Source organism: Myotis brandtii, unplaced genomic scaffold (assembly GCF_000412655.1).
Source record: "Myotis brandtii unplaced genomic scaffold, ASM41265v1 scaffold504, whole genome shotgun sequence".
Lineage (NCBI taxonomy): Eukaryota > Metazoa > Chordata > Mammalia > Chiroptera > Vespertilionidae > Myotis > Myotis brandtii.
In genome coordinates this window covers 2993060-3017697 of record NW_005369217.1, presented here as the reverse complement: position 1 = coordinate 3017697, position 24638 = coordinate 2993060, and the positions used below count along the sequence as shown (strand labels likewise).

The 24638-nt window shown below is 48.3% G+C and overlaps 1 protein-coding gene across 1 annotated transcript in view; it reads left to right on the top strand.

Annotated features, from left to right (window-relative positions):
• PLXNC1 (plexin C1) overlaps window positions 1-24638 on the top strand; it is a 158145-nt gene that overhangs the window by 127520 nt on the left and 5987 nt on the right. The window contains exons 22-27 of the mRNA XM_014548340.1: window positions 6518-6695; window positions 9527-9630; window positions 19641-19695; window positions 21593-21624; window positions 21717-21824; window positions 22896-23059. Coding sequence (XP_014403826.1) covers window positions 6518-6695; window positions 9527-9630; window positions 19641-19695; window positions 21593-21624; window positions 21717-21824; window positions 22896-23059 — 641 coding nt within the window. The remainder of the gene's footprint in view (window positions 1-6517; window positions 6696-9526; window positions 9631-19640; window positions 19696-21592; window positions 21625-21716; window positions 21825-22895; window positions 23060-24638) is intronic.

Genomic DNA, 24638 nt, shown 5'->3' with positions numbered 1-24638 from the left:
CCGCGGGCTGGAAGCAGGTATCTGGGATTTATTTATCTTCTATAATTGAAACTTTGTAGCCTTGAGCAGAGCTCAGGGCTGGCAGGGCAGGCGGGAAGCTTGGCTTCCTCCATCACTGGGGGCAACCCAAGCCTCCTGCTTGCTCCAGCTCCGTGGCCACCGCCATCTTAGTTGGGTTAATTTGCATACTCGCTCCTGATTGGCTGGTGGGTGTAACTTATGGGCGTGGCTTGAGTGCAGCAGAGGGTTAATTTGCATGTTTCTCTTTTATTATATAGGTTGGGGGATGCAGCAAGTTGGTTAGCTGAATCCATTGTAATTAAAAGCTTATGTTACTATTCAAAATGTTACCCGTAACTCCTGTATCTGGGCATTTACAACCCAGGACAGACAACATCCCGCTGGGCAGATGTGAACAGGAGACCACAATATAAACTTGAGCAACTACCACCTAAAGGGGCTGGTTTGTGACATGGTACAAAAGGGCCTTTACAGTCTGGTCTTTCTCTGGGTTCTGGGCCAAGCGTCTTCCAAATAGCCTTGCCCTTGTAATAACCCTTCTTTGCAAGAGGCATGTTCCTGAATCCATTAGGATGTGGTTCTGCTGCAAGAAATGGAGACCCAAGATACCTGTGGCTTCAGCAGTGGAGAAGTTTATTTCTCTCCCACATGAAGCTCTGGGGTGGGCAGCCCAACACTGGTGGGCGCCTCTACTCTGGGACATCCTTGCAGTCCCAGACTCCTTCTCTCTCATGTCCTCAGGTCACCTCATGGCCTAAGGTGTTCACTCACCCCCCAGCCTCCTTCTGCATTCCAGCCAGCAGGACGTAACCTGGACTATAGAAAGGGGGACAGGTGGTCACAGCTGTCTTTTAAGACAGTTTCCCAGAGACTGCCACAGAGCATACCCACTTCATCTCGTTGGCCAGACTTCACCACATCATTGGGAAAGCTCATCTTTATTCTGGGCAAACATGAGCTCCATGAAAATGCCTGTGGGTGCGTCCGCTTGAGCGGGTTCATGCCAAGCCAAGGTGCGGAGACAGAGCCTCCGCTGCCAAGTGGTCATGTCCTTCCTGTCTGCTCTGAGGCACTTACCAAAGACCTCAGGCAGGTTGGGACTCTGCTTAGATGTTAATTGCCTTATGGACCTTCTGGCTTCCACGTTAAGAGCATGGGCACATCCTAGTTATGACATCACCAGCTGTGCAGTCTTGGACACATTTCTAAACTTCTCTGTGCCCCAGTATCTTCAACCATTAGGTTGATAATAGTGCCCACTTCATTGAGCTGTTGTGAGTACTAAATGAATTAGCAAAGCATTTAAGACAATTCCCAGTACATGGTAAGTGCTCAATAGTGCTGGCTATTATTGTTAGAAACCTAAAACCTCATTAGAAGGAAGTGTTCTCTTCTTCACCTTTTGTTTCTATACTAGTAAATAGTACAAGGCTTCTCTCTCAGATAGCAGGTGGTGGTTTTGGGAATACAAACAGGGTTCTTCAAGTCCTCCACCCTCTGTTCTACCCAAAGGAATTGAGATTCTTTAACTAGACTTCCTGACTTAGTAGCCTGCATGAAAGATTGAAGCTTGCTGCTCACCAGTTTAATTAGAATTGAAGCCAAGTATATCAATGGTTCAGAGGCTTCCTCATGTACTCTGTACATGCAGCTTCTTTCCAGATACAATTCAAATGTCTCTTCCTCCATGCAGCCATCCCTGATTTCTCTCCCTTTGAAATCTCTCCTTTAAGCTAGAGGTAATATTTCTCTGAACCTCTGAAACTTCATCTATACCTACTGTTTCCTATCTGATATTAGAATTTGTTGTGTGTATCCCATCATAGTTCTACCAGTTTTCAAATACTACACAGGCAGGCTCAGTGCCAAGTTCTCCTTTGTATCTCATCTGCAATGCCCTGCATATAGTAGATGCAAAGTAGATGATTGTCAGTAAATGGGTTTATCTGCCAGAGCATCAACAAGGGCAGCTCTGTCAGTTTGGGTGTCTTCAGCTGTAAGAGAAAATTTGACTAATGGTGCCTGAACTAGTAAGAGCGTGGAATTTCATTCTAACGCAGAAAGTCTGGAGGTCAGTAGGCCCAAGGCTGGTCTATCCACTCAGCAGTGTCAGGCTCTGAGTCACCATTTTCATGCTCCTTTTAGGCCTTGCTTCCTAGTCACAAAATAGCGACCACAGCTCTAAGCACTGTTCTCCCCTTTTATTATGTCTCATTGGCCAGAACGGGTCACATGACTGATCTCCCGTGAAGGAGAAGGCAGTTGCCACCAGTCTAACCTAGTCGGGGCCCAGTGCTGTCGACACCTGGCCTTCCCGAGCAAAGGAGGAGCGATGGCTGCTGATTGGACAACCAACCATATCTTTTGCCCAGGCTTTGCTGACACTTGCATGCCAACGAAATAGGGAGAGCTAGAGAAGTTTCTCTTACCCGAAGGCTAGCTTTCTGGTAAGGAGACAGGTCTACATTTTAGAGCACTTTAGCCTTTCGTGGGTATTAAAAATTAATCACCATCCCATAGATTTGGACCATGCTCAGTTTACAAAACATTTTCATATTTTGAAAGACAGGATCACCACGTGTCTAAGATCACAGAGATAGAGTGCCTGCTTCACCGTGCTCTTGGTGGGTGACCTTGTGCAATTTACTTAATCTCTCTGTGCCTCAGTTTCTCATCTGTAAAATGGGAATCATGATAGACTGTGTATCATAGGGTTGTTTCTGAGTTAATTTACATATATGAATACACGTCATTTACAATGGTGCTTGGCACACCGGAAGCACTCCTTAATTTGCTATTATTAGTTGTTATTATTTATTTATTCATTGCTTTCAGAGGAAGGGAGAGGGAGAGAGATAGAAACATCAGTGATGAGAATCATTGATCGGCTTCCTCCTGCACATCTCTCACTGGAGATGGAGCCTGCAACCCGGGCATGTGCCCTGACCAGGAATCGAACCATGACCTCCTGGTTCATAGGTCAATGCCCACCCATTGAACCGCGCCGACCTGGCTACTTGTTCTTACTTAGGAATCCCATCACTCTTTGAAGATGAGAACAAGGAGAATTGTAAGCTCAGAGTTATTAGGTGGCTGGCCCAGGCGCCACAGCTGGAAGGAGCAGGCCGCGGGGAGGCTGCCTCTGTCAGGGCCTCAGCCCCCTGACTTTGCCCGATTCTTTGTGACCACTGACCCAGGGTGATCGAGCTGCACCTGGTGGCTGCATGTTGCTTCACAGGTGATGCTTTACTTCTCCACTAAAATGTGAATTAGACAATTCCCCGAGAACAAGGACTGCCTTAAGGTCCCTCCTACACCCAGCCCCTAGCAGGGAGGAGAGTAGAGTACGGGAAGACTGGGTTCCGGGTGTGGAAGGGGAGTGGAGACTTGGCCCTCAGGGCCGGGTGGGGTGAAGAGGCGGGGCCCACTCTGAGCCTGACTACACCATTCACGTTAGGAAACTGCTGTTGAATAGTAAGTGCTAACAGCTTGAGAAATGAACACAAATCCATTTGTGTCTGAATGTACTCTCAGAATTCCCTGTGGACTCTGTACACTGTCATTTTCCGTATTTCCCCCATCCAGCTGTGGAGGCAGCGCAGGTTCACATTATTTTACATCCAGTTAAGATTTCTTTTCCTTTTGGTTATGTTTTTAAGAACATTTATTGCCTATAAAGCGGTGTTTTTGTTAAAGACAATAGTGCCCTTTAGGTAGTCACACAGTGTTATTTCACAAATACCCATAAAACTGTTCGAGGGCTGGGCTTGCTGGAGCTCTGATGACAGGTGCTTTCTATTCTCCTTTATCTTTGGAAGCCTGTGAAATAGCTTCACCACCGCCACCCCAAGGGCGGAGCCCACGGGAGAGGAACACGGGGAGACACGGGCAAGTCTGCGCAGACCTTAGCGGGCAGGACTCGCATTTACCCTGCCGCCCCCTCTGAACCCCCGTTTGTGCTGGGATCTAGCATAGGACCTCACAGCCTCAGCCAACACGGCGTCCCTGGGGGCGACAGGTGGAGGGAGGGCGAGGGAGGAGGCTGGTGGGAGGGGGGGCCCATCACTCAGTGGTTCATGGCACCAACTTCTGGCTCTGCCACTTAGGAGCTGTGTCCCTGGCACAAGTCACTTGGCCCCTCCGTGCCTCAGTTTCCTCACTCTAAAATGAGGTTGAGGATTATACAACATCTTCCCCAGGATCTTACGATTTTAAAAAGAATGTCTTGAAATGCACTTGGCAGGTTGTCTGGCTCCAGAGGCCTCAGTAATGTTGCCAAACAAGGGAGGGAGGGAGCGGACTCTGGCCTGAGGCTTCGCCATGTCAGTTCCTTCCAGACAGCCCGCCCGATAGCCAGCTGCCCTTCCGCCAGGCCCTCCCTGCCTGCTCTCTGGTCCAGTCCTTTGGGCTTTGTGAGCAGAGAGGTGTTCCACATACCCTCCCAGGGGGTGACTGGCCCAAACATAGATGTGCTCTGAGAGCAGGCAAGGGAGCAACTCCGGGCCAGGAGGAACTCACACAGGCCCGACCGAGCTCACCGCCAAACCTCAGAGCTCAGAGCCGCTGACTCAGAGTCCTGACTCCTGTGGTTAGCACTGGGCCCAAGCGGACTGTTGCATAATTGGAAACAGGATTGTGGGGGCAAGATTTATAGGCAGTGACAAGAAGACACGCTCCTGAGAACCGCCCCAGAGTTCAGAAGCCCCTTGTCCATGTCCTTGGTCTGCAAGTCGTATCATCCCAAGCACCCCTGAACCAGGCGTTGTTCGAGGTGCTGCCTGGTTCATTCAGCCCATCGTCACAGGAACCCGGGAGGCGCTGCCCGTTGTTATCTCCACGTTGCAGGTGATGAAACAGCTGCAGAGAGGTTACCAGCTGGTTAGGGTGGGACTGAACCCAGGAGGCTGACCCCAGAGCAGGTGTTCTGCCCGTTTTGCTTGCCGGCAGCATCCTCCTTCCTCCGACAGACACTGAGCTTGTGGTCAGAGTCATGTGTGCGCAGCCACTCTCTGTTTCCACTGCCAATAGTAATAATTGCAGTGAGTTACATGAAATGACTGATCCCCGTTGCTATTATCCTCCAGCAGCCCGGCCCTGTGTCAGGCCCTTGACATGCATTATCTCATTTAATCTTCATAACAACACTAGAAGGCAGGTACCGTTAGTATACACACTTGGAAGTTGTTAACCCTAAGGACCCCCTTCTCCACATCATTTGTGTTTTCATTTTTTTAAACATTTTCAGTAGTTAATCATTTCATATTCCCTCATCACAGCCAGGCTCAAAAATGTTAAATAAGTGTGCATTTCACACCCTATCCAGGTCTTTTGACCCCTTGATCACGAAGATGCCTTAGACTCTAAGCTGTATGCTATGCCAACTATATAATACTTTCCCCAAGGATCTGGGTCTTTTGACCCCTTGATCACGAAGATGCCTTAGACTAAGCTGTATGCTATGCCAACTATATAATACTCTTAGCACATCCGTGACTCAGTTTCCCCAAGGATCTTCAGTAAAAAAACTTTGTTGTTTTTGATGTGTCCATTTGTTCTTAGACAGAGTAAACCTGAAATTGCTCTTAAATTAGTTTTGAAACATTCCTGGCTTGATGTTTTCACGCATTCACAAAGGCCTTCCTTCCCCCATTCGTCTGAGTCTTTTTTTAAAAATATATTTGTATTGATCTCAGAGAGGAAGGGAGAGGGAGAGATAGAAACATCAGTGATGAGAGAGAATCATTGATTAACTGCCTCCTGCACGCCCCACACTGGGGATCGAGCTGCAACCCAGGCATGTGCCCTGACTGGGAATCGAACCGTGACCTCCTGGTTCATAGGTCGACGCTCAACCATTGAGCCAGGCAGTTCATCTGATTCTTGCTGCACTGGGAGAATGCTAACTGACAACACGCTAAGTAATGGCCCTGAAATGTAAAATAATTAATGCCCAGATAATAGCACAGGGTGGGCATCTCAGTGTTTTAATGAAGGCTCAGGAAACAGTCTGGAGGGGACGATGAGTGTTACCATAATTAATGCTGCATATTAAAAAGTGACCTCTCCCCCTGGTCAGTACAGGGACCGAGTAACCTTTCCCGTCACCTGCAACCTCACTCCTGGGACTCTGTGGTTCTGTTAATAAAAAGATAATCACCAGTCTGCCCTCATCTACTGTGGAAGCAAGTTTTTACATTTATTTTTGAGGATGAAATTAGAAATCACCATTTTTAGAACATTTATGAGTATATATAGTTTACTCTCAGATATATTTATTCAATACATGCTCTAAATGAGAGTTTTAACTTTCTGTTTTCCTTTTCATTATCCCTGAAAAGAATGGATTATGGGAAAAAGATTAAAGGATAATGCAGTGCGGTGGTTGCTAATGTGCCATCGGCGGTATTGGTCGGGCTCACCGAGTTCGTGTCTTGTAGGAGTGCCTTTCAGATTGCAATTACCTAATCGACTTGAAACCCTGTTTATGTTCTCGCAGGCGTTAAACGTCGTCTTTGAAAAAATCCCGGAAAACGACAGTGCAGATGTCTGTCGGAATATTTCAGTCAATGTTCTTGATTGTGATACTATAGGCCAAGCCAAAGAAAAGATTTTCCAAGCATTCCTCAGCAAAAACGGCTCTCCTTATGGACTTCAGCTGAATGAGATTTGTCTTGGTAAGGCGACGCGGTAGCTGTTTTGTCCCAGGCCCCTAATGAGCACCCCTGTTCCCCCCTCACTCCCTGCCCCCAGCATGGAAGCCTCCATCTGTGACGCTTATTTGGCCTGTCGTTCCCGGGGGGCACTTCTAGGGGCCCCGAGACTGCGATGCTCTCCGACAGCGTGCCGATTCTTCCTGGAATCGTAATCCCTCAGAGATGCTGGTGTTTTAAATATTAGGTTTGTAAATCAGATGCATGAGATTGCTATCCTGAGACCGAATGGGTTCCCCCTGCATCAGGAAGTACCACAAGGTGTGAACCCCGTGCCCTCCCTCCGTCTGTGCCGCGTTTCCTGTTGGCATTTGATTTGTTTGTTTGGTACCGAGTGTCATTAGCAGGGGGCTCAGACTCGGGGTGCTAGCTCCAGCGCGTGGAAAGGTCATCTTCCTCTCTGCTAATCTCGTCCTGCACTAAGTGCCTCCTCCGCCCTCCCCCAGCACCAGCAGCATCTGCTGTGCATTCATTGTCGGGCTCTATTGGTACATTGCAGAGGAGAGCATATGCGTGAGGGGGCTAGCAGGGCTCACTTCACTCAAATGTTCATCAACATTGTAAAGTTGAGCTGCACACAGCCCTTGCGGGAGACTGTCATGGGATTTTATAGCAGATAATGGGACGGGAAAGAAGAGTAAAATCACTGCAGTGACAGACAGCCTAACAAGGTTCATCTCCCCTCCACGTGCAGTTGTAGCGGCGACTAAGCAAGCAATTAAAACCACCCCACCGCACCCTCCCGGTCAGACCTGCTAACAAACAGGCCATTGAGAGAGGCCTGGGGACAGGGTGGGCAAATGTGAATGAAACAGGTAAACATGTAGCCACTGCGTGACCCGGCTATAAAGGAAGCAGGGTCTAGAGCAGTGATGGCGAACCTTTTGAGCTCAGTGTGTCAGCATTTTGAAAAACCCTAACTTAACTCTGGTGCCGTGTCACATATAGAAATTTTTTGATATTTGCAACCATAGTAAAACAAAGACTTATATATGTATTTTTTAATATATTTTATTGATTTTTCACAGAGAGGAAGGGAGAGAGGTAGAGAGTTAGAAACATCGATGGGAGAGAAACATCGATCAGCTGCCTCCTGCACATCTCCCACTGGGGATGTGCCCGCAACCCAGGTACATGCCCTTGACCGGAATCGAACCTGGGACCCCTCAGTCCGAAGGCCGACGCTCTATCCACTGAGCCAAACTGGTTTCGGCAAAGACTTATATTTTTGATATTTATTTTATATATTTAAATGCCATTTAACAAAGAAAAATCAACCAAAAAAATGAGTTCGCGTGTCACCTCTGACACGCGTGTCATAGGTTCTTCATCACTGGTCTAGAGGCACCTCCCCTCTGCCTCTCTCCTGTTGGCTGTCATGGGATGGACTGTTGGGCACTTGAAGACCTATTTAGCTCATTGGTTAGGTGCAGGGTCAAAGGGCAGCTCAGCCAGGAAACAGGACCAGGACCATCAGCTTCCTTGCCCTGAGTCTGCCTCTCACACATGAGTGGCCCTGACTGCAGAGGAGATGACCCACGGAGCCAGGTGGTGGTGGTCCTCCCACCGCTCCCAGCTCTGTGCCTGCCCGTTGCTCCTGGCTCCTGAAGGCAGGGAGCGGGACAAGCCAGCTGGAAGCTTCCCGAGTTGTCTGGTGGGAATGGGACTTGGCGCCAGCAGGCAGGCTCTGCGAGGCTGCTGATCTGCCACTGCTCCGGGGCTGGCCTCAGGACACTGAGCAGAGCCCGAGAGACCAGCCATTAGAGTATATTGGAAGCAGCGAGGCTCAGACCCCAGGCAGACACTCACACACCCAGATGCTCAAGGGCAGGAAGTATAGACACGGGTGGGCCTGCCTGCCTGCCTGCCTGCCTAGGGCAGTGGTCGGCAAACTGGCTCGAGAGCCACATGCGGCTCTTTGGCCCCTTGAGTGTGGCTCTTCCTAAGCCTTAGAGTACCCTAATTAAGTTAATAACAATGTACCTACCTATATAGTTTAAGTTTAAAAAATTTGGCTCTCAAAAGAAATTTCTATCGTTGTACTGTTGATATTTGGCTCTGTTGACTAATGAGTTTGCCGACCACTGGCCTAGGACAACAGGAAGTGGTGGGGCCTGTCCTAATGGGGAAAGAAAGGCCATCTTGGGGGCAGTGCCACTTAGCTGCCACCGATGGTGGGCCTGTATGGTCCGTGTTGCCAGAGGGTCCTGTTTTTTAAGAGAGAAAGCAGATTCCAAATTTTTATGTGCAACATCCCGGTCATTAAATGTTGGTGCTGAATTGACATTAAAATAATAAGGAAAACATGGTGCAGTTTCACAAAAAGAGAAAACACACATCCGTGGGCCACATTCTGACCCTAGGGCACAAGTGGGCAGCTCCGTGATGGCGTTTGAGCCCTGAGTTCTGGGACATTAGCCCGGCAGCACCTGCACCCGGGGGCCCACAGAAGGCGACGCCTGCTGTGAGCACAGACGCGTGGGTGAGCGTGCAGAACGGCTTTGGGAGTTTCCTGAGGAGCTAGTCCCTCTCAGGTGTCACTCTCTTCATTTGGCTTCACTTCCAGGCAGAGCCCCAGAGGAACAGCCTCAGGGAAAAGTGGTCTTACAAGTCAAGCCTCAACATAAAACCGAAACTCAGGCTACCAGTCTGGCTGATACATCTGTAAATGTTCAAAGAAATATTTCCCACTTTATTAAGTTTGTAAATAATATTTGCAAAAGTGACAGGGCAGCACTTAAAATTTCTCAGTCATCTTTAAAGCGCACAAAACTCTCTTTTTGGCTTTTCTCCAGAGCTTCAGGTGGGCATGCGGCAGAAAGAACTCCTGGACATCGACGGCTCCTCCGTGATCCTGGAAGACGGAATCACCAAGCTAAACACCATCGGCCACTACGAGGTAAGGACAAGGCTCGGTCCCCTCGTCCCCTCCCTCATCGCCAAGCCCGACTGGATGAGGTCATCTCTGGTACCTTGTAAATTCTTTTTAAAAGTCACGGGACTCCCAGCCACTTTCTGGAATAGTTTGGGGCAGTTTTCCTCAGTTGCTCATCTGGCAGAGCCCGTGGGTTACTGCTCTCGTGGTCTACGGCTTCCTCCGGGTTCCCCTCTCCAAAGCTTTGACTTTCAGTGAGCCGATCGCTCTCCACCCTGCAGTTTAGGTGAGAAACGTCACCTTTATGAGATTCTCTGGCCTCTCAGCATGTTCCTCAGCAAAGCCCTAGAGGAGTCATTTAGCTTGACAAAGCCTCCCGCTCTCCAGGGTCCGTACAGACCGCGGGACCTTTGGTGTGGGGTCCTGTGTTCTGAAGAAGCTCTACATGTCCTGTTTGTGACAGTCAGCGATACCTCCTTTGGCCCCTGACCCACATGCTGAGTGAGTGTCCATGTGGGTGAGGGGCACAGAACAAGAGAGAGGAGGCAGGGAAGGTTCCTGAACACATTGGGATATTGGGAGTCATTCAGCAACATTATCCAAATCTTCGTTGAATACCTACTATGTGCTAAGAGCCTGGGATGCTTACACGAGGAACAGAGCCCAGGTCCCTGACCTCACAGGTCCTGCAGCCCTGGGGAGGGGTGGAGAAGGGGAGAGGACACAAGTAATGAGGCAACACCTTATGTTGGAGTAGTGCTGTGGCTTGGAGCTGGGAAGGAAGCTATGACTAAGCTGAGACCTGAACTTAACCAGCCCGGGGTGGGGTGCCAGCACATCTAGCAGGGATGGGAGAACATGCATGTTCTTCCACAAAACTACTTTTAGACTGGCTGAAACTTGAGAGGGGTCGGGAAGGTAATAATAGCCAACCTTTATGGAGCCCTTCCTCTGGGCCACAGGCTCACCTTAGCATTTCTCCTTATTTCGCTCATTCTATCTTATAGCAGTTCCATGAGTTGGTATTGTTATTACCCACTGTACAGATGGCTACAGTGAGGCTCAAAGACTTAGCAGTGGTTACAGTAGCAGAGTCAAGACTTTGACCCCGGCAGTTGGGCTCTCCGGTTTGAGGCTTAACCAGTTCACACAGCGGCCTCTCCAGGAGGTGAGGAGAGGTGGGCAGAGGTGAGAAGGGAGGTGCACGTCACACAGGCCCAGCCAGCTTCTTCAGGGGCTGAATGTTACCCCAAGAGTAGTGGGGAGCCCCTGGAGAAGCTTAAGCAGGGAGAGTTGTGTTTCAGAAAACAACTGGCTGTGCGTGGAGCATGGGGAGAAGCTTAAGCAGGGAGAGTTGTGTTTCAGAAAACTGGCTGTGTGTGGAGCGTGAATGTAAGGGATGCAAACCTGGATTCCAGGTGAGGGATGATGCTGACCGGAAATGACAGTGGCGCTGGGGATGGACACAGTGGGTGGATTCAGAGACGGCAGGAGGTGGACACAAGCCATGCGGGTGGGAGAGAGACACAAGGAACAGATGGTCAGAAAGGCCCTCGGGGATGGCAGGGCAGAGGCATGGATGTGGGGGCTCTTTCAGAGATGAAGAAGCCAGAGGAGCAGCTCCCAGGTCACCTGGAGGGTCGGGGGTGCCTCCTTCCTTCATGGCTGACTGTCCTAAGGAGACTTGTCTGCCCAGGAGGCCCTCCGCCCTGCCTGCTCCCTCCGCAGGAGGTGCCGAGAGTGTTTGTTCCTCAAGCTCGGCTTCTGGACGACAGCCAAGAGCAAGACCACCTCGTCTGTGGGCCTTGCTGAGTGGGTCTCACGCCCAGTTTGGAGCAGCTGCTGTGGGCGGCGGCAGGTGCTGCCCCTGAGCCTTTGTGGAGAGAGAGAGAGCTGTGGATTAGCCGCTGGCTCCTGTGCTGCCCTCCGGCAGCTTGGACCTTCCAACCTCAGAATCCACTTGTTCAGAGCTGGTCATGGCCTTGGGGATTATAGAAACCCCAGAGAACTTTCTGGAAGTACATGTCCCGTTGGTAGGCCATGCTGGAGCAGCACTGCCCCAGAGGGAGTGCAGGAGAGAAGGATGCTGGCGCGGGTGGAAGGGCTTGGGGAAGAGCTCATTTGGGCTTCTATGATGTTCAGGTTGCAGACCCCCAGCCAGCTCCTCCTCTGCTCCTGTCTGGGTGGCTAGCCTGTCTCAGTGAGTTTGGGAGGAGCAGAACCCTCTCTCGCTGCTTTTGACTAATGTGCTTGCCTCGCTCAGTGGTGCGAGGAGAGGGGCACCCTGGCCAGGCTTCTTGGTGTCCCCTGGCAACCTCGAGGCAGGGGGTAGGACCCAAGGGAAGGGGGTGTGGCCACTCACCACCATTGAGGGAGGACTCGCCACTGGGCCGGGAAAAGGAGGATCCACCACAGCTGTCTGCAAGGCACCAAGGCACAGGGAAGGCTGTTGGGAGAGAGAGAACATCAGTCTTTGCTGGAGACATCGGCCGTGCTAGACACCTATCTGCTTAGGGATGATAATGAAATTAATCTGGCCTGTAGTCACTTCCCGTCCAAATGATTTATTGGCCTCATACCCCAGCGTCACCACATGGTGGTAATAAATGACACGATGAGGACACAGGGCTTAAAGGATTCTCCTTGTTTAAAACGCTAAGCCATAAGGCAAGAAACACCACGCTTGAAGGAGCGGAGGCCATCGGCCCGGGAGCTCTATGCATGGTCCATCTCAAATGCCCTGTTTCCCAAAGACCGCTCAGAAAACAGTACCCACCGCCACCCTCGGCCACCAGAGCCTGTCCTTGGTTTAGCAGCACCCCACAGGCCCAGAATTTGGAGTAATTTGCCAGGGCTGGCTGACGCCCTCTCGTTAAAGAAAAATTTCTCCTGAGCGAGCACTCGAATTTCCCTCCAAAGCGACAAGATGCTAATTATCACTCTTATTCATTTACTTAAGTGGCCTAGTTTGAGTCTCACTGTAAGTGCTTGAAAGCAAAAAACTGTATTTTCTTGAAAAATGGTGTCTAACCCAGAGTTTTAGAGATTCAGAGTCACCTCCCTCCCATTAGCCCAAATTAGGCCTTAAAGTCTGTCGGTGAGGCCGGGGCCTCCTCCTGCCTGAGCACAGTCCCAGGCGGGGCCTGCGCTGCTGCGCCGCCTGGCTCTGTCCCGGGGCAGACAGGGTGCAGCTGGTCTCCTCTGAAGGAGCTGCTGTCTGTATGTTTGAGAACAGGTTTCTACAGGGCACCTGAGGGCACAGCCAAAATAGAGCCTCTCCTGGGCCGGGTGCCGGCAGCCTCCAGCGCCCTGTCACCTAGGGGGTGGCAGCCCGGCCGCTGTGGACATCGGCACGATTGCTTTCCACAGTGATAACAGCGGCAGCTGTGCCCCTATCGTTCACGTGCAGGAGCCCGATCCATGTTCACAACCACCGTCTGATGCAGGCGCTTTTATTACCCTCGGTTTCCATCAGATGAACACAGCGGAGGGCGATGCTGCTCCTGTCTCCTTCTGTCCTGTGCAGACGGTGTGGGAAAGCCGACATCCTTACAAACACATTGAGCCGGAGGCATCCTTCTCCCTGTAATTAAGTCCTCCGCGTGCTTCTGTTCCGGCCGTGGCGGTGTGTGGGGTGCGTGTTTCCTACGGAGGGACCACACCGTGTTTGGGAGCATGTGGAAGTGAGGGGGCTGGAGACGGCTCTCCGGGACCGGGCCTTCTTCCCTTCCCCTGCACTCCTCCCCCGCCCCGGGGTCCTTTTGCTGGCCCAGTCATCGCGCCCACACCCTGCTGTGGAGTGGCATCAAGTGTGGAGGACAGAGTCATGTCCGGCAGGAAACCTTGTCTGCAGCTCGCACCCCTCATTCTGAGCTGTGAGGTTTGGAGGGGCAGAAAAGATGTTTAACCACCATGTCGTTGAAGAGTGTTCCTCACGACAGGTGAAGTGGTCACCGCTAATGCCGAAGCTGTCACCCAAATGACATTTAAAGCTCATAGGACTGTCCCACGGGTCTGCTGAGTCCTTGCGGTGAGGTGTGTCCTCTGGGCACTGAAGTGAAGGGTTGGACTATCTCTAAAGGCTTCTTACAGCATGCATGACTTTCGATGTTTATTTAAGGAATGTGTGCAGCGCTGCTTGTACACTGAGCACTGTTCTAGGCAGATACTCTCCTCATTCCCATGCTGAGGCACAGAGAGGCTCAGACACCTGGCCGCAGTCACACAGCTCTTCTCGCTGATGCCCCAAGGCTGGAAGCACTCTTCTTGGGCCAGAGGGGTCCCCTTGCTCAGAACCAGGCTGTCAGCCAAGCTCCGGACGCTGAGGCCACCTGGCTGGAGAGCCGGGCCGTTCAGGAGAGGTCCTGGTAATTACCTTTCCTGATGTCAGTTCGTAAGGTAACCTCTCCAAACCTTCGATGAATCTCACGTCTGTGGGTTTATCGGAATGCTTCCTTATTTCTAATCCCACTTTAACATTGTTCCTTGAAGACACCATAGTTGCCTTCATCAGAAGGGAGGCCTCCTTCAGGCCCCCAGAGCTAACCAGGCTGGCCCCCGGGGCACGGAGCGCTTAGGGCCCCAGTCTGAGCACTGCCGGAGGCCACGCTGCCTCCCGGGGCCCAGCTCGGGGCCCAGCTCGTGTTCTCTCCAGTGGTCGTCAGGGGGGTGGCCCCTGGCCCGGGCTAATCCCAGGCACACAGAGGGAGCGTGTCCACGTGTCGAGAACCCTTTGGAGGCTGTCCAGGCTGCCAGACACTGTGTGTGTGGTTTGATGAGTCTGTTGAGAATGTTCTGATGAGCCCGCCACCCGCCACGAAGGACTGAGCAAGGTCACCCCTCTGGCCCTGAGAGAAAAAGATTCCTTTTTCATCTGCCTCAAGCCTTGGGGTGTCAGTGAGAAGAGTTAAGAAAGAAACGGGCGAGTGGTATTGACGCGTGGCTGCTGGGACGCTAGTTGAATAGAATTATTTTCATATGACACGGTTTTAGGACGGAGAGCTACCAGCAAGGGCTTCCACGTGGTGATTTATATTGATTATTGTGTTTTTAGGTTTGTTCTTTAAGGAAAAAATTATAATATTTCAGACAACATTCAGAATTAAATATGAATATTTTTTATTCATAATTTTCCATAAAAAATTTTAGGCGGAAATTCCAGCTTTCCTTTTAGGCTAAACCATATGAAATGGTCAATATTGGACCATATTTACCTATAAAAATGTCAGTTTCATAAGGTTACATAAAGTTCAAGCTTATATTTCTAGAAAATCCATTTTATGGAATTATCTTCAACTTATGCCATAAAGGTAGTACTTTAGTGAAAGAAATCTCACCTTCACTTGCAAATGGTTTGGAGGATACGTTATATTTCTGTTTATTTCAAGAGTCACCTTAAATTGTTGATGTGGGTCCCTTCTCCCAGTGCTGGGGGTGGAAACGCTCACACCCATCTCCGCAGCATCCGACGGGCAGCCCTCGCAGACGGCGGGCGTGTGGCCGTGTGGTCACATCGAACCCGGGGCACCGCAGGACTGGGGCGGACTTATTGTGAAGTTGCCATGTGGACCAGCTCTGCTCTGAGCTGGAGGATTATTCCTCCTCAGACCCATCCAGCAGCATTAATCTTCCTTTGATTCAATTTAATTTTCACTCCTGAAGTAGGAGCCCAGAGGGTGCTCCTGCCTCACAGGACACGGGAGGATTAATGAGTCACTTTTAGGAAAGCCTTGGGAGCCCCTCAGACGGAACGAACAGCACAGACTTTTAACACTTTGGGTTCTGTGGCGCTTTTCAAAAAGGCCTTTCTGTCCTCGACTAGGTAGCAGCTGACTTGTTCAAAATGACCCTCCTTCCAACACCTTTACGCTGGTGTTAAGTGTCACATGGGGGAGTGCCCCGCCCCGCCCAGAGCAGCTGTGAAAGTTGGCAGCACGCTCACTCACACACGTCCCTGCTCAAAACACACAACTCGTCCACTCATAAAGTGCTTTCACCCTTGCTCTCGGGAGATACTTTCTGAGCACAGTCTCCTCGGCACGGCATGCTGCTTCCGCGCTCTCGCTGCCGGCACGGGCCAGCAGTGGGCCGTGCCAGCGCCTGAGAAGACGGGGGAACTTCGGGCAGCGCTCCCTATCGCCGGCCACGTGGCCTTCGTGATGTGGAGCGAGGGTGCTCGCTTCTGGCAAAGCGAAGCGTCTGACAGTAACAGTATTGGCTCAACCCTCCGTGGGATCCACTTGGGATTCATTCTTTGACAGTTACCCAGAATGAATCACCAGCTTCCTTTTATTAAAAGGTATTTATTGGCTCTGAAACAGAACACATCCAGGTCTTCATGCGGAGGAGTTTGTAACTATTTTCAAACCGTCTCCAAACTCAGTGCTGGAGGATCGCTAAGGGGGTGCCTGCACACAGTTCACTTTAATTGCATCAAATGTGGAGGATAATTGAAAAATCAGCCAGAAAACAATGAAGGGCTCAAAGGGAAAGGAGAGGACGTTTGGTAATAACAGCAAAGTCAAAGTTAAGAGTCCAGAATCCTCACTTGAGACACGTCACAGAGGCCTGAGGCCCAGCAGCCCCTGCCCAGAACCCTCCCCACAAGCTGTCGGGAACACCAGCCATTGGGACTGCTGGCCTAGCGTTAGCGGCTGGCGGGACACAGCTGGCTGGACAGCTGTGCTCTGGGGCCTCTCCAGGGCTGGCTCCCTCGGAGTTCCTGCCTCTGTGGGTGCAACCTGAAGATTAGGCCTTCATCCCCTGTGCTTGCTAAGCAGGGTTGTACATGCTGATAACCAACATGTAGCAGGCCGGACGAGAGACCCTAAGTTTCTACTTTTTTCCAAACTGGGGAAGGCCAGGTCCAAATTAGTGTTAGAATCAAAACAGCCTTAGAGCTTTAGGGCAGAGAGGGAAGCACTTAGCTAAGGATGCTCAGAAAGGACAGGGTGGATTCCCCTCCACAGTCCCCAGCTGAAGGTGAGGATTGCTGTGACCCCATCTGCCTCTTCTGTTTTGTGGAGCAGCCCCTCCGCCCCTCTGAGCAGTTTGCTCCTCCCAAGGATGGAGGCCGCCTCTGCCTCTGAGCATCCAGGTCCCGGGGCCGGGTGGGAGGGGTACACTAGAAGCCATCAGGTGAGAGAGCTCCTCTTTATCTCCAAAACAGGCTGCACACAGCACTGCAATTGCGTGTGAATGGAGTAAAACCATTTGCTTGTCAAACATGCACCTTTTAAATCTGTAGCAATTTTTTTAACAGCTCTACTGAGATAACATTTATATACATAAAGTTCACCTTTTTAAGGCATACAATTCAATGGGTTTTGGTACATTTACAGAGTTGTATAATCATTACCACAATCTAATTTTAGAACATTTTCATCACCCCAAAAGGAAACCTTGAACTCGTTAGCAGGCACTCCTCATTCCTCCAACCCCTGTGTTAGGCAATTAGTAATCTACTTTCTGTCTATAGAAATTTGCCTATTCTGGATGCTTTGTATAAATGGGATCGCACTCCCATGGTCTTCTGTGACTGTCTCCTTGCACTTAGCATAATGTTCTTGAGATTCATTCATGTTGTAGCATGTGTCAGTACCCCTTTTATTGTACGGCAATTTTTTTTATAGTATATTCACACAATGGAATAATACACAGTGATTTTTAAAAAGGACAAATTGCTGGTAGCTGCAACAACTTGGGTAAACATCACAGACCTTAATATTGACCCCCAGAAGCTAGACACACAAATATATACTGAATGACTCCATTTATATGACGTTCAAGAACAGATACAACTAATCAATAATGATGGAAGTCAGAAAAGGAAGGGATCTTTATTGCCTGGGAAGGGAAATGGAGGTACTTCTCAGGGCCTTGAAATATAATTTTATATCTTGATGTGGGTGCTGGTTACACAGGTATATACTTGAGTGAACATTCAATGGGCTGTATACTTTTATATTAGTGAATGTTAGGTACTTTTCTGTAAGTAAGAGTTAAATTTAAAATTTTTTATTTAAAAGTGCATGCAATTTTTATGGTTTTACAAGCTTCCTTTTAAAATAGGAGACACTTGCCCTAGTCGGTGCTCAATGGTTAGAGCATTGGCCCTCAGACTCAAGGGTTGAGGGTGCCATTCCTGTCAAGGGCAGGTATCTTAGTTGCAGTCTGGATCCCTGCGCCTTGGTCGGGGAGCTTGTGGGAGGCAACCAGTCAATGTGTCTCTCTCACATCAATCTTTCTCTCACTATCTCTCCCCTTCCCTTTCACTCTCTCTCAAAATCAATGGGAAAATATTCTCAGATGAAGATTATCCAAAAGTATATAAAATGTGTATATATATGTGTGTGTGCGTGTACATGTATGTACATATATACACACATATATATATATAAAACTAGAGTCCCAATGCACAAAACTTGTGCAAGGGGCTTGGCCCTTGCAGCCCCGGCTGCCTCATGGCCCTGCAGCCCCGCCCCCTGCCCACTGGTCGTTCCAGAAGGTCATTCTGGAAGGTCATTCCGCCATCCGGTCTAATTAGCATATTAGCTCTTTATTATATAGGATGTGTGTGTATATATATGTATATACATGTATATACATATATATATAAAATGTGTGTGTATATGTACAGTAGGTCCTCAGGTTACATCAGAGATCCGTTCCTACGGTGTAACACAATTTTCGCCGTAAGTCGGAACCCACCTACATAAGCACCTACGTCACTTACATGGAGCACATACACAGCAATAACGAAGTGAAACAGTAAAAAAAAAAATTTAAAAGAAAGGTAACAATTCCTGACCTTTACTTGTGGTAAATAAATAATAAAAAACATAAAGCACATATGTACATATGTTGAAATGACAGAACTTTTTTTTTAATAAATAAATGGGAAATGGTGACGTAACTACAAAACGATGTACATCGAGTCCAATGTAACCCAAGGACTGTCTGTATATACATGTATATACATATATATATATATAGTGTGTGTGTGTGTATATATGTGTATATGTGTGTGTGTGTGTGTGTGTGTATGACACCTACATAAAAGAGAACAAATCATAAGTGCACTGCTGATGAGTTATCGCTAGCTCCTCCCATAACTACCACTCAAGTCAGGAAATTGGACATTACTGTCCCTCAGAAGCCCCGGCCCTCCCAATCACCACCCCGCTCTCTTCTCTGAACTTGTGACATCATAGTTCTGTTTTATTCAGCTTTATGTGAATGAAATCACACAGTATGTATTCTTTGTGTTGGGCTTCTTTTGTTCAAGATCATTGTGAGGTCATCCCTGCGGCATGTAGCAGTAATTTGCTCACTTTCTTTAATATTTAGAAATGTATTTATTGATTTGAGAGAGAAACATTGATTTATTGGTCCACATATTTATGGTATGCATTCGTTGGTTCATTCTTGTGTGCGTCCTGACTGCGTTCTGACCAACTCAGACACCCAGCCAGGGCTAATTTGCTTATTTTCATTGTTTTATAATATTCTGTTGTACCCCAAAGTATTTATTCATTTTGTTGATGATATTTGGGTTGTTTCCAGTATGCAGTAATTACAAAAAGTTTACTGTCAGGATAGGTACTGATTTCTGCTGGGTGTATACCTAGGTGGGAAACTGCTCTATCGCAGGGTAGACACAGGCTTTCTATGCCAGTTTGTGAAAACCTGGCTCAGCATTCATTAATACAGTAGGAACCCAGCTTCTTCCCTCTCCCAGGCCAGCCGCCTCCCGTGGGTACCGCGGCACCTGGGCTCCCCCTTCCGGCACTCGCCTCCCTGCCTCTCGTTGCCTTGTCTGTCTCCTTTCCAGGACTGGGAGCTCCTTGAGGACAGTGTCTTGCTCATCATTTAGCTCCATCTTCCGGCACAGTGCCCAGAACATAGGAATTCTTCATAAGTATTTGATTTACTAAGTGAGACTATAAAATCCAGCCAGCCATCTAATTGCTGGGTGAAGTTGAGAAATACATTAAATTTTGAAAACTCATATATTTTTTTATCTTTGCTTTCAGATATCAAATGGATCCACTATAAAAGTCTTTAAGAAGATAGCAAATTTTACTTCAGGTAACCAACATAATGTCAATCTTTTGTTCTCACTCGGCTGTAGAGTATCAGACGTGTGGCCCAGAGGGGAGGCTGAGCTCTTGCCACTTAATTCCCTGGAAGCAGAGAACAGCCATTTCTGTTTCTCGCCCTAAGAATGTGAGCCCTGCAAGGAGGACAGGACCCTGTAAACAGTGGTTAGCAGGACGCCCAGCCCTCACCTGGGCAGAGGCAGCCTTTGAAGCGTCCTGCCAGCTCCTCAGCAGGATGGCTGACGATAGCATTTGCAAAATTCCCAGAAAGTGGAGAAGAGGCAAACTAAAGGGGCAGCTTTTATGCAAGAGCCACTAGGCCACTCTCTAAACCAGCGGTTCTCAACCTGTGGGTTGCGACCCCGTTAGGGGTCGAACGACCCTTTCACAGGGTCACCTAGGACCATCAGAAAACACATATATAATTACATATTGTTTTTGTGATTAATCACTATGCTTTAATTTGTAACAATGAAAATACATCCTGCATATCAGATATTTACATTACGATTCGTAACAGTAGCAAAATTACAGTTATGAAGTAGCAACGAAAATAATTTTATGGTTGGGGGTCACCACAACATGAGGAACTGTATTAAAGGGTGGCGGCATCAGGAAGGTTGAGAACCACTGCTCTAAACTCTCTTCTGCCGCCTGCTAGCCTCGGGCAGAGAACACTGATGGTGCCTTGAGAAAGCCGCAGGGTCCAGTTCCAGCCGGTCAGGCAGTCCTCAGCCCTCAGGTGCTGGGCTGGCCTGCGGGCTGCTCTCACAGGTGGAGGTCTAGGAGCCTGCTGGGCGTAGCACTGGCCAGTTCACACAGGAAACGCGGGGCTCCCGGGGAAATGGACAGGACAGTTTGGTAGCCTTAGGACACCATCCAGCATTCCCTCAGGCTGAGCGAGAGGAGCCTCTTGCACAGGTGGCCTCATTCTGGCTGGCAGGGGCATCGGTGTGCTTGTGCTGTAGAGTGAAGGGTTGTGTCTCACACTCCAGATTGTGCCTTTTGCAGAGCTTTTTATTTGGGGATCTGCTTCCTTCCTCCTACCCAGTCCAGCTGAGAGCCATTATTTTAATCCCTCCGAACCCCTGCCCCTCTGCCCTTTCATCACCCCTCTGTCAACCCAGCCCTGAGGACCCAGCACCTACTTCCAGAGCCTGCAGCCTGGCAGCCGAGAGGCAACAGCAGCGCAGCCAGTCCCTCTAATCTTCAAAACAAAAGGCCAGCCCTTCTTTCCCTCCATTTACCACCCCTTAAAGCCGCATTTCTTACAAGATTGCCCTCTCCCGCTTGCTCTGTGAGCTACACTAACTGCCCTTCTTTCAGATCCTAGAAGGGGTCAAGTTCCTTCTCACCTTAAAACCTTTGCACCTGTCCCTCTTCTCCATTTGCCTGGCTAACTCTATCCGTACATTTAGGTTCAGCTCCATATCGGTTCCCTTCCTCAGGGAAACCTCCCAGACTAGGTCAGGCCCTTGTTATATACTTTCTTGGCATATAATTCTTCTTCACAATCCTTATCACAATTGTAATTAAATAATTGTGTAATTAGTACATGAAATTCTCTCCTTGGCTAGGATGTAAATTCCATTAGGGCGGGAACTCGATCTGTCTTATTCATTGCCAGGTGCCTTGCAGCCCCTGGGTGTAGTTGAGAATGATCAGCAAGTGATCTCGGCCAGTTTCCACACTTCCAGGGACAGGGAACCTGCTTCCCCTCCAGTCCCAGGCCCAATCTGTTCTGAAGGTCCTAAGACACAGCAAGGGGAAATGTAGCTATGACGAGCTCAAGGACACTGCATAGCGCAAAGGGGGCATTTTGTGAGAAGGCCAGTGAGCCCGAGGTTCTGGTGTTAACGGGCTGTTTTCTCTCCCTCGGCGTTCAGATGTGGAATACTCGGATGACCACTGCCATTTGGTGAGTTTCACCTCTGTGCTCCCTGCTGAATCCGATGCTTTCACAGCAAGACTGGTCTCTCTGGGTGACGCTTCTGCTCTGTCTCCCTTTAGATTTTACCAGATTCGGAAGCATTCCAGGACGTGCAAGGAAAGAGACATCGAGGGAAGCACAAGTTCAAAGTAAAAGAAATGTATCTGACAAAGCTGCTGTCGACCAAGGTACACGCACTGCCAGGGAGCACATTTTCCGGCCACCTGGGGGTGTATAATATGTTTGATTTAATTTCCACTGAAGTGTGAAAACGTTACAAATCTCTGGTGCCTTCTAGCAACGCAAAATGAAAATTTAAATTGTAAACACTTCCTACCCCCTTCTTCTTTTTTATAAACTGCAAAGATAACAGCATTTTACAAATTTCTCCTGTAACATCTTCAATCAGGGATTTAATATTGTTCCCAGTCTCTTTAGCCACAGTTCACTATTGTTTTTTAGGTTGACAGCATAATTACTCTTTTTTGTTTGTTATTAGGGATGAGCAATAAAACTCCCTCTTTGAATTGCAAATAAAATGAAGGGGTGGGGGAGTCCGTGACTACAGACCCAGTAAATCTTACTGATTATTTTTCCTTTTAAAATTAAGAATTCTGTTCACATATAAAAGTGTTACTTGTAAACGTAAGTAGAATACCAAATTGGGAGCAAATTTTACTTTATCTGGCTTTTAGTGGGATTAATGGAAGTCTGGGGTGTTCCCTTTTTTCTGAAATGACTGGCAACATATATGCCGTTACCCACACCTGGCCCTGTCTCCTGCTGGGGCTGAGGGGGCTTCTTTAGTGAGTAGAGAACAGCCAGCGCCTCTTTATTTCCTCATCTGCCCCACAGAGCTCTGCCTATTGGGTTTTTATAAAACACTCAGATGCTTTGGAAAGCACACAATGAAGCTCCATGATAGAAATATATGCAACAGGAAAGATTCTGGGAACAGAGCAACTTGAGTGTTTCCAGGCTGAGCGTAACTAATAAAAGCCAGACATCCGTGGCCTCTCGGTTTATGTACACAGCCCTACAACGGGCATTTCTACTGCTAGAGGTTTCCAGTATCCTTCCTCCCGACTAAACAATACTGTTATCAGCAAGAGGCTTCCGAACCAATGCTGGCCCCGTCGGCTTCTCGTCAGCCCGTTTGCACATCAGTTTCTCTGAGCTAGGATTTCATTTTCCACTGTGTTTGCAGAACCACTACCCTGTTTGTTTTACCTCCTAAGCCGATGTTCTGTATCTTTTAGGTGGCAATCCACTCTGTGCTTGAAAAACTTTTTAGAAGCATTTGGAGTTTACCTAACAGCAGAGCCCCGTTTGCTATAAAGTACTTTTTTGACTTTTTGGACGCCCAGGCTGAAAACAAGAAAATCACTGATCCTGATGTCGTACATATTTGGAAAACAAACAGGTGAGAACAGATATTGATTGCTGACTATGCAAGCCCCTGGGGCAGGATCTGACTGAGAGGAGGGCGTGGTAGCACAGAGGACCCGGTAGCCCTGCAGCAGAGCCTTGGCTTGGTAGGCTGTCACTGCCAAGCAGTTTCTTGCTGTGACTATTTTAAACAATAAACAAAAACATTCCTATATAGAGCCTCCTATTCTTCAGGATAAAATAAACAAACTCTGTTATCTTCAATGAATGAAAAGAGCCTTTGTTTGGAATGTTAAAACAAGTTTAGCTTGACCGGCAAAAGATGAAAAAATATTTTGTGGTTTTATCATAGTTTTCCATTAGAGAACTCTTATTTATCCCTCAGAGAATTCATCATTTTGCAATTTCCAAGCTGTCTGTCTATACTCCAATTCTATAGAGAAATTTCTGCTTTTATTTAATCAAATGCAGTATTCAGATACCATGAGAATTAGCCAAAGGATTGTGTTTTATTTTGTTTTTTTATCATTTTACATCTTAAGCTAAGGCAAGGCATCCAGATTTATTCTACATTTCTCCTCGGTAGAGAAACATAGCTCATCACCTCTATTTGAAATACATGTTTACGATGTGACCCAGCTCCTCCGGGCAAGTTCAAGGCATTAAGGTTCACCAGGCCATTTAAAATGAGTACTAAAAGCTAAGGTTCCGGAATTCAGATCTTCTCCCATTTAATCTGGGTCTATCCCAACCCTACTCTGGCTCCCTCCCTTCCTGTGTTCCAGCCTTATTCCCAGGCCCTGCTACTCCCACAGGAGGCCTGGGTGCTGCTGGCTAGCATTTCCCTGGGAAGATTGTGGCATTGAGCAGGGGTGGTCTTGTTATATCGTAAATCAGCGAGCTAGATACAAGACACCTTAACAAGCCAATTAGTTAGGAGTCTTTATTACATGTGGGCTCAGAGCAGAATATCTCTGTCAAATTCTGAGCAAACAAAGGAAGCATTCTCTTTTTATATCTTTTCAGGTCTTTGTGTATATTACTTGTGCAGATAACTTGTAACCTTGAGTACATATCATATCTATACAGACAACTTGTAACCTTGAGAACATCATATCTAACAAACACCTGGCATGAGAATATTATCAGTATCAGCGTATCAGCCCCTTACATTAGATGGCTAGCTTGAAAGTTCAGACAGTTAAGTTTATCTTTTCTATTCTTTAAGCTAAAAAACAAAGTTATTTTACAGAATAAGAGACCGTCTAAAAATGACAGAGTTGAATAACAGAACAAGGGACTACCTAAAAATAGCAGAGAATTTCAAATAGCAGTTTCAAACAGCAGTTTTACAAAATAGAGATTACTATGCTTTAGTCTCAGGACAGTAAAGCTATTAAGAGGCCCAGTAGCCATATCCCAGAGGTAACTAGCTAGGCCAGAGCTGCGAAGTAGACAATGAAAGGACTTTGAATGTTCCTCAAGTTCATATTATTTGAGTGCCTGCTATGCACCAACAACTGTTAGGTGCTGGAGATATAGAAATGAGGTAAACAGACAGAAGTCCATGTTCTCACAGAGCTTGCATTCTAATAGGTAGAGATAGACAATAA